The 10446-nt window shown below is 39.7% G+C and overlaps 1 protein-coding gene across 1 annotated transcript; it reads right to left on the bottom strand.

The window, feature by feature from the left end:
• Positions 1–269: 269 nt before the first annotated feature.
• On the bottom strand, positions 270–9749 carry LOC100894021. Its single transcript, XM_003731018.3, has 2 exons — positions 9498–9749; positions 270–4578 (listed from the first exon to the last, which is right to left on the bottom strand). The coding sequence occupies exon 2, from the start codon at positions 4548–4550 to the stop codon at positions 1092–1094; it is 3459 nt and encodes a 1152-aa protein (XP_003731066.2). The 5' UTR covers positions 4551–4578; positions 9498–9749; the 3' UTR covers positions 270–1091.
• Positions 9750–10446: the final 697 nt, after the last annotated feature.

Raw genomic sequence — 10446 nt, 5'->3', positions numbered from 1 at the left:
AAATGTGTTCAAATAGTTCTGGTCAAATTTACATTTGTATCTCAATGGCGACCTGTCAAAAGTTGTTGGACGAGCTATTGTTTCCCCTCTAGTTGTAGTGTGTAGTGGTGGTTATTTTACCTGACTGCTAAGAAAGCATAAATGGTTGTTAGTAGGCAACCAGAGGACCGACGGCTTTAGGTCCTCTCTGAGAGACCTGGTAGTGAGGATTAATACCTTATCAAAGGGCACTACCGCATCACCTTGGTTTCGAACCCAGGTCACCGGATAACAAGACCACTGCTCTACTATTAAACTGAGCTATCGCGCCTCCTGTTGGAAATATTGGAACCTGTCTAGAAAGGCCATCTCATGATCTGTCTACAGAGGACACCTTTTCTTCCACTGGGTGACTGAAGAGACCAGTTTTTTACAGTGACGAGATCACACAGTAGCCTTTCTGGAAACACATGACATAGCATTCTCCATTAAACTCCAAACTACCATAAAGTTCCCACAAACTCGATTAGCAAAAATAGCAATTAACATTGCATTCAAAATTTTGAATACATCACACATCAATAGTTACAAATATAGCCAGAAATTTGAACATAAAATGTAGGCTTGTATCCCGTGCAGAGGGAATGCAAATAGAAGAATATTTGATTTGGGTTAATCCTGTCCTAATCAGGACAAGCTGAAGGACAGAAACAATCAGTTATGATCTCAACCCTTTAATTTATACTACATAAAATTTTCCTGAAAATGTTAAAAATTTTGTAATGGTTTACTTGTACATCTTTCTCAAGGTAATGGTATACTTTTCACATAAACTAAATAAATAATAGGGTATAATTTAAAATAAATTCTTATCAGTGTTTGTTTGTGATAGTTTACCAAAATCTCAAAGCACCACAAACAAGAGTGGAAGTCTCAAAATCTTGATTACCAGCAACGAGCCCCATATAAAATATTCCAACAAATACAATTTAGTAATCTTATAAATCTTCCCTTTATTGGTTAGTCCCGTGATATCAAATGTTAAATGACCCGAATACTGCATATATCTTACAAAGCCTGCTTTCAAGACAGGCAGGGCAAAGCGGATTTTATCAACTTAAACCAAGCTTTTTTTTCATATGATACATAACAGCCTTGAGCTTCCTATCAACAAACTTTGAGCATTTGGAGCACCTCTTTTCTCGGGAGCGCCTCAACCCAGAAACAAGGAGCTCACACTGGCTGGAGCGTATTGTCGCTGTTCCAAAGCTGTCCTCCAGTAAGGCAGCAGCCTGCCATCGGGAAGTCGAGGCCAGCTTGTTGCGGTACATATGGACAAGATCACCTCGCGTTGTTCCCTCGCAGACAGAGCATCCATTGGAGATGGCCTGCAGGACACCCTGAAGGGCTGCTTTGGTGTGGATGCGTTTGCCAAACCTTCGGAATATCCAGTGATTGGCGGGGACTTCCAGATGATGGCAGTGGATTTTAACCTCATGGATGGTGTTCCACAAGTTAATGGACACAGACATGTTGATTGTTGGGTTTTCATCTTGGCCAATGAGTATAAAACGCAGCCAGTTTCCTGACATGGACTTTACCCAGGGTGCAGGAGGAACAAGGGAGGTAAGATCTTCAGTGACAGTAGAGCTTCCTCTCTTCTTTGTAACTGTGGAAGCCATGTTCTGCATGATGTCTGAAAATGAAACATCTCTTGATGTCCCAGAAGTAGAGGAAGTTCTTGAGGGAGATCCGACGTTGGGACGCACCGGAGTCAGAGAGCTTTGTTGTAGAAGAAGGTTCTTTAGGTTTGCAGAACTAGGAACGTTGGGGAGCACATCTGAGTGGAAAGAAGGGGACCTTTCTCTTTCGCTGACCTGCTGTCTGTTACGCATGGTAGGATCTGTCTGATTATGAGGTGAGTAGACTACAGACGTATCATTTGACTGTTGCTCAAATGATCCTTGTAGTGCAGGATCTTGACCACCAGCTTGGCATTTCTGAGCAAGTTTCTGAAGGATATCTGTGAAGGACATTGTATCAGTCTCTGCACTTCTCTTCTGGGCAGGCGAGGTTATACTGTGACTGCTGGAGTCACATCGCCTTGAACTACTTGGCTTACGAATGACATGCACATTTCTCATTTCACTACGCTTCTGAAGAAGATCATCTTTCCTCTTATTTGGCCATCCTTGTTTGATTTTGAGGCCATATCTTTGGCCTCGCTTCCACCTATGCTTCATTAAATTTGAATGCTTTGCTCGAGTAGGTAAACAATTTACAAGTTTGGAAGTGCGAGAGGGGAAATCTGGCATATTGGTTTGGTCTACATCATCAGATGATAAACTTGGCGATGAAGACATACTTGGGGCCTCGGCATATGATACTGGTTTCTTCTTCTGAGCTCTTGTTCCTTTCCCATCTGAGAATTCCCGTTCTCTGGATTCAGCAGACTGTGAAGGGCCGCTATGTAGTCGAGCAATACAACGTGGGACCTTTTTATTCTCACCTGGGTCTTTCAAAGAGCTGGCTAGTTCCTTTTTTAGTAAAGAAGTAAGTGATAGAGAGCCAAGATGCTCTTGGGCTGATTCACAGTCCTGGACAGATCCTACTTGAGGTTGTTCATCACTCATTATTGGCTCTTGCTTTATTGATTTCTGATTATGCTGAGATGCCTCTTCCTTATCATCTTTCACATCCTGTTCCAGCATTGAAGATGTGATGTTGTGCAGGAGATCAGCAAAGGAGGCAGCTCCTTTGTTTCTCCAGTTGGAAGAATTCTCTGTACTCAATAAATGTGAAACTATTCCTCCCTGGTTTGACAGTGGTTGTCTACTGCTAGATGATTCACCTGGTAGATGGCTTGAAGAACTCTCCTCACTGTCTTGATGAATAAGTCGTGTCTCAGTTGACGGTGTAGAACTACTGGACTGTAACTGAGACTGAGACTGATGGAGGGACTGTCGGGATCCGATTCTCATGAGAAGCCTTTCCCTTAAAGTGGAATTCACATCCTTACCAGACTTCTCCCACTCACTACTACCCAAAGGGCCATTGGCTGGTTCTTGCTTGATCATTACTTGAAGATAGCTACTCTCTGGTTCGTCATCTTCATCAAGGCTTGCTGCACCACCAAGTAAATACTGACTCTGCTGCTCAGGAGCTTCTTGACTGTAGTTGGATTCTGCACGGGGTTCTTCATCTCGAGGTTCCATCTTGATGTTTGGAACAGGATGCATGGTGTCATCCAATTGATTTTGTTGACTTTTGTCAAGGTATGTCTCCTCCTCATTATCATCAAGAGGAGGTAGAACATTTCTAATGTGACTCCACTGGTGGCTATTGGGATGCAGTTCATCTTCAGTTTCATATTTATCAGCTCTGGCTTGGAACGACCTTGAGGACGAAAAATCTTCCATGCCTCCTCTTCTTTCTGCTCGGCCTAGTGGTGCATTAGCTTGAGCTGGAATGTCCATGTTGAATTGCATGACCTTATCTAACTGGGTATTGTGAGAGGACTGTGAGAATTTCGTCTTGGGGCTTGATTCATCCTGCTTGGGAGAAGATGCAGTTTCTAGAACTCTTCTTGATATCGTATCATGTAAGACATCAAGGAGAGACTTTGAACCTTTCGGTGTGTGGTCTTGCCCTGATGGACTTGATCTGTGATCCCTTCCAAGCCGATGCCTTTTATCTTGAAGAGACTCCTGGTTTCCTCTGTCCACTACAGATGCAAAGCTATGTAGGAGACCTGCAAAGGACTGTTGTTCTGTGCCTACAGGCGTGGCTGTACTCCCTGTAAAGGGGCTGCTACAGGTTGAGCTTATTCGATCAACAGGGTGTTGTTTTGGAGTCAACAAGGATTTCAAAGACGAACGTGGAGCTGAAGTATCCTTTGTGCTCGTAGGAGAGTCATTCACACAAGAAACAAAGTTTTGCAACATTCCCGAGAAAGACATATCTTGTCTGGTGTTACAAGCAGGTGAGTCTGAAGTATGTTGGCTCTGCATGGAAGTGCCTGACTGCACTCTATGTTGTATGCTTCGAGGTGTGGAAGGGATGGAACTTGTAACGGGCCAAATATTTTTAGAAACAAGAGAAGACTCATTGTAAGGGGATTGATGTTCATTAGTTTCAACCCTATTGTTCACCTGAGATGCAAATGTATGTAAAAGACTGGAGAATGTTGTCTGTTGTCCATCCGGACTATCTTCCAACTTAATGGAATCTTGAGGACTACTGTCCTCTACCTTGGTTCTCTTTGAAGCACTACCTTTCATAAGGGAGACATCTCTAATGGAAGTAACCTGTCTTTTGATTCTTCCTGTTGAGGAAGATGGAGATAGATCTTGAAGGAAATCTGCTGGCTCTGTGCCTATGTAGCTGTCTGAGCTTTCATAAGATTGCTTCTCAGCAGAGACCGGTGAAAGGTAAGCAGAAATATGCGGCAGGTCATCCGTCATAACATAATCTTGATTGAACTTCACAGGGCGACTCCTCTTTCTTCTGGAGGAGAGTTTGGGAGACATTCTGACCTCTTCTCCTTTATCGAGGCCCCTCGGACTGTCCATGGCTGTTGGGCTTCTGATCTATCAGTACCTGCAAAAGACAAACAAAATATAGGGGTTGTAATTCAGAGATTCCATTCTATGCAATGACTTCTTGGTAAATATGTATCAGGGATAGCAGTTGTTTTTACTCTACAGCGCATCCCAGCAAAAACGAAACCCTCAAAACAAATGACTACTGTGAGTGAACTATATGAACTGTAAGAAAATAATTCTTTGCTTTTCATGAAGTAAAAGTAATGTACTTTAAAGTGATACTTTGATGCAATTAATCCACACACTTCATCCAGCAACATTTGAAAATGCTATGTCAAAATCTGTTTGTTCTAAATTTGGGTAAAACAGTGAAAATGTTTAATAGTATCACATTCGAACCTATGGGACCTAAGGGAAATGTAAGCTTTAAAAGATTATTTTGCAAGATTTCCACTATATATTCGTTATAAATAGCAGGGGTGAATACAGAATTTCCTAGATGAGAGGGGCGGTACAGCAGTTCACCCTCATATTTTCCCAGAAACAATAAATAACCCTTGAGCAATGGAAAAATGCCAATTTTGTGATTGAAAAGGATGCCCATACTGGGAGGAGAATGTCATATTCTCTTGGCTAGTTTTCTGCCTTACATGTACGTGCCCATACTTTCCCCACTTTACCACAATATAATTTGCCCCATATTCTGATTCCTGTGGAAATAACACCAAACTATCAGGTATGAACTTTCAAAAAGCTGCAGTTTTGGAAAATTCAAAATTACTATTCATAAGAATGACAAAATATGCCCTTTTTAGTTCTTACCCTCACAATCGTCAATATCTCAATTATCCTTTGTCATATGATACCATTAATTTTTCCCTCCTTAAAAACGCATATGAAAACAATCTTCTTAATGGATTTCAAAGTGTTTTTCCTTCAGGTCGTGTTCAGTCATGTTCATGTGTTCATGTCTGAGCCTTGGTGTAATTAATTTGAGTACAAGAAATTCCTTTAAGATGTGCACTTTGCTTGTAAATTTGCTTCCTTTTTTTTTTTATATAATGCTTAAAATCAGGTAACAAGAAATACTTCAGCAAATTCAAAGTGCACTTCAGCTCATAGCTAGGATTTTAATATGACAAATTGTATTTGATTGTGATCAAATGTTATTTAGATAATTGATTCTTGTTAAAATTTTTATTCAGATTAATTGCCTTTCGGAACTTAAAGGTACATTGTAATATAAAGTTTTGGTATGGGGCCATGAATTTGGTTCAAATGAACATATTAGAAGTATACATGTATGCGATCCCAGGATTGAAATTGGGTCTAAAGTGATGAAATTGTGAATAATAGACTCTTTATTGTATAGCTCTCTCTAAAGATTGATTGATGGATTGATTGAGATTACTTTAGCTTCAAGACATGTTTCTTGACTAAAATTGGCAGATTTTCTATTGGAAATTGTATATCAGAACTGCATATTCAATATTATCATGGTCGCAACTACCATTGTATAGCCGTAGGCGCTATTTGAAATTTAACAGGAGCACTGATAAATTTGATATTTTAATTTCTCGAAATCCTTAGTGTTTTAGAGCCTAATTTTTTTAAAGTTGCTTATTCTAACACTAGGTTTCACAATGCAAATTTTAAATTTCATAATCCAATCCTCTTGAAATGTTACCAAAACGTTGAAAATCAGAAAGCCTGTGGGCACTTTCGCCCATTGATAAGAAATGGGGTTGGCATGAGCTGAAAGTCCAAAACTATTTTTGTTTTTTTGTGTGCTAAAATTCTTCCCATAGAGAGTGCACACATCCCTATGCAGTCCATGTGCATTGCAAAATTGGTCACTGATTTTATTAAAGGTAATACAAAGTTTTGGTATGGGGTCATGAATTTGGTTCGAATGAACATATTGGAAACATATTTGATCCTACAATATTCAGTGATTGTTGTCGCGGTTGAAATCGAGTCTAAAATTAAAGAAATTGTGAATAATACACTCTCTATTTTGTATAGCTCCTTCTCAAGGTCAAGATGTTAATTACGCTATAAAACACGGTTTCTTGACTAAAATTGACCGACAAGCTATTCCCATTTAGAAATTATATATCATAACTACATATTCTGATATTTCCATGGTCGCAGCTACCATTGTACGGCCGTATGCGCTATTTGAAATTTATCAAAATTTACCGGGAGCACCGGTAAATTTTTAAATTCAATTTTTCTCGAAAGCACAAGTGTTTTAGGGGCTCTATTTTGTAGTGCTTATAATACATCCACAGGGGCATCCAAATATATCAAAATTGTAAAGAATCACTTTCCACCCAATTTTCAAAATTTCCCAAAACTTTGTATTACCTTTAACAAAATGAGATTCAAACCAATACTGCTCGTGATCCTGAAGGTGATACTCAGTAAGTGAGGTGTCATATGAAAGAGTAGGTTTTTCTCCAAATTCCGTAAAGGGGCTCACCCCAAAAATTCTAAGAATATCTTGATCAAAACAGAGATTTAAACATTGTTTCCATGGTAACTCAGAGATTTCCCAATTTCACAAAGTGATCGAGCCCCCTGAGGGATAAGTTGGGCCAGCTGTAAGGAACAGATCCATGCGCTTATTTTTTTCTCTAGTCCCAAGGGATCACGAGCAGTTACAGTTCGAAAATACCCTTACTCCACGCTTTGCATATATCGTGCTGTGCAGCTTTTGAGCAAAATTTATAACTCGGCGTGTACCACTTTTTTGTCCTTGTTTACTTTCCTTTAAAACTAGTTATAACGATGAGAAATGACTAATTAAAATGTTAGATTTTGTTATTGGCCTCCCTCACGGAGAACATTGCGCATTGAGCGCTGTACATCGAGTTCACACGCTCTCATTGGCCGATCCGCTCGAGCGGCTTCGAATTTCAGTGCGAGAGGAACTACTTTACTTAAACACAACTTAGCGCAACTTAAGTTCAATGGCAAAGTCATTACGTAATATAACCTCACACAACAGAGATTTTGACACGTCTTCACACATAACTGAAGCACACACAGCATTGCAAACACATAAGATAGAAAAATCAACAAACATCTCAGAATAAATTTCCAGTTTGTACCTTAAATATGATGAAAATAAGAATCGTAAAAAATAGTTAAGTGAAAATTATACTTAAGTGAAATATAGTGAAAAAAAATAGAGGGTTTGACTGAAATATCATAATTTTTCAATCGAAAAAAAACAGAAAATCGCAAGCTTGCTCCTCGCACAAATATCTTATATTATAGCATTGAGTGAACAGCGATAGCCAATCTGAAGGGCCCATGTCGGCTAGGCTAGGCGCCAACTTATGAAAATGAGGCGGAGATCGGATAAGCAATCTGCGCATGCGCTAAATGTAACTAAGCTTAAATTCTCTGTGTCCCTAGATCTAGATGAATATTGACTAGATTTTTTTTTTTTTTTTGGGGGGGGGGGGGGGGACTGGGCTGTATCTTTTGATTGAAACATCGGTGAGCCTTGAAATTTGGCGCTAGTTGATTTGGTTGATTTGGCGCTAGTTCAGAAGTCTATCCAAAATTTGACCCGTAACTCCGGCCTGGAGATACCCTACTAACACATACTCAAAATGAAGTAGGCTAAATATTCATCAAATGTCCAAATAAAGGTCATGAACTCATGATTTAAAAGTCAATATGTTCATTACCTGTTTCGTGTCAATTTTCTTATATTTTTGGAGTATTTTTCCTAAAAACGAATACTTATAATATGCACTTTCTCACGGGATTCACAGCAAACTGCAGCACAATACAATTGCATACCATACTGACGGTAGGTGCGGGCGCGCGCGTGTGTTCAGTTAGCGACCGTAAACTAAGATTACAGGCGCTAACTAACACACGCGCGCACGCACCTACCGTCAGGACGGTATGTAGATCTACATGTAATTGTAAGATAAGAAAATTGACACAAAACAGGTATCAAACATATCAAATTTTAAATCATGACCTTTGTTTGGACAATATTAACTTCATTTTGGGTATGTTTTAGTAGGGTATCTCCACGCGGAGTTACGGGTCAAATTTTGGACAGACTTCTGAACTAGCGCCGTTGATTATTTCAATTATCCAACCATGATAATGAAAAACAATCCAAAAGGGGAAATTGAAAAAGTTGATCAGACACTCGTCTGAAATAAAAATGTAAGCACTGCATTGTGTCTGCGCCTGCACGGCTGCTGTGGCGTAAATAAGCGCTGAGTAGAGTAGCTCAGCTCACTGCAAGCTACTAGTACTAGTAGTAGTACTGCAGCAGCTGCACTGTCAGTAGACAGAAATAACCGTCTGATATGGGTCATTTCTTTAAAAAAACTGACATTTGTTGACATTAATCGGAGGTCTAGTGGAGCCAGACGTAGTCTCAGTGGAACAACCGACGATTAGAGGGACTGAAAATTTTGGTCTACACTGTCAGTCGACAGTAGGCCTAGACTACACTTACTTAGAATACATCACAGTTAGAATGGTTAGCCCACACATAGGTGCATTACTATCCTGGCCGTGTATTAAAAGCTGTGCTATTGATTCTCAACATTTCAGACATCACTGCACAAAACTCGACTGATTTCACCCAAAATAGGTACTTTAGTGACGATTAATGACACCTAAATAGCAATAAAATACCATTTTTCCAACTGTCCGATGTTAGAAAGAATAATTTAAAAATTCAAATTGTGAGTCTACTGTCAAACTTGCCGATCAGCCGCATCGGCAGAATTGTTTGCATTTGCGTGTTGTGAGTGTATTAACTATTCATGTATTTAAATGCTGCCTATTAACACGTAGTGCACTGCTAGAGGTCAATAGCATTAGCATTGACTCAGTAATATGCTTAGCTGGAGTGGACGTGGGTTAGCCTGGCTTCGCTTGCTTGCTTGGCCTTGGCTTTGTACAAGAATAAATCACTAATTTCCTCACCTTCAAACTTTTAACAATTCCTGAGACGTTTAATTCATCATGTGATCATCCAGACGGCAGCATAATGTAGATTTTTAATAAGATCGAAATAAGGCCCTGGCCTTTTGCAATCAGCGAAGTTTTTCTGTGCCTAGGGTCTACACTGTATACAAAATGCTCGGCATATATGACATGGGTTAGGTCACGAATTCGTCATATGACCCCAATACGAACGACCTTTGAACACGTATTTTGCGCGCGTACGTTACGATCGAAAGCTTGTTCCATGGCTCGAAACAAAGACCATGAAAGGTCACGTCACCTATCACCTTCCATGCATCTCACCAGCTTCTCATTTCTCTCTCTCTCTCTTTTACTCTCTCTCTCGGATATCTCTGCACATTATATCCCACACACTCTCTCTCATTTCGTACCTTTCTCTAATTTCTTTGGGGTATTTTATATACATTGTTCACATTGTTTATAGTCTAGATCTAGGTAAATTTCTGCATGAATCTCTTCACTTTACGACACTGACTATATTAGCTTGGTAATTAAGGCCGTTAACATTTATTATTAGCTTTAATAAGTATTTCTTTTTCTTTTTCTTATATTACTATTTTAACTAATTGTGTCTATAGGGGACCCCACTGAAAATAAGCTCTCGAGCTTTCATAGGTTATCCAGCTCGAGCTGACTTAATTTTGATCTGTTATCTTGTATATTATAGGTTGGAATTAAGCTCAGTGGCGAATATCAATCACAGTGGGACATAATAAAGTACAGGTATATTTCAAGGCAGCGCCGCGGGTCCAAATTTTCAAAAAGAGGGGCCGAAGCAACGTGTGCGCGTAATTAAGCGCGAGTCCTGCCAACCTGGTTGTTGTCGTTGTTTGGTATTATCGGCGTTTCATTCTTTTTTTAGAATATTTACTCCTTTCACTTTTTTTCTTTTTTTTCTTTTTTTTTG

This window comes from Strongylocentrotus purpuratus, unplaced genomic scaffold (genome assembly GCF_000002235.5).
Source record: "Strongylocentrotus purpuratus isolate Spur 01 unplaced genomic scaffold, Spur_5.0 spur5_scaffold_3, whole genome shotgun sequence".
Classification (NCBI taxonomy): Eukaryota; Metazoa; Echinodermata; class Echinoidea; order Camarodonta; family Strongylocentrotidae; genus Strongylocentrotus; species Strongylocentrotus purpuratus.
Note: the sequence above shows the minus strand (reverse complement) of the source record. Positions and strands in the feature narration are given on the sequence as shown.

What these genes read in the sequence shown, in the direction of transcription:
- LOC100894021 (XM_003731018.3), bottom strand. Translation starts at nt 4,550, where the DNA reads ATGGACAGTCCGAGGGGCCTCGATAAAGGAGAAGAGGTCAGAATGTCT.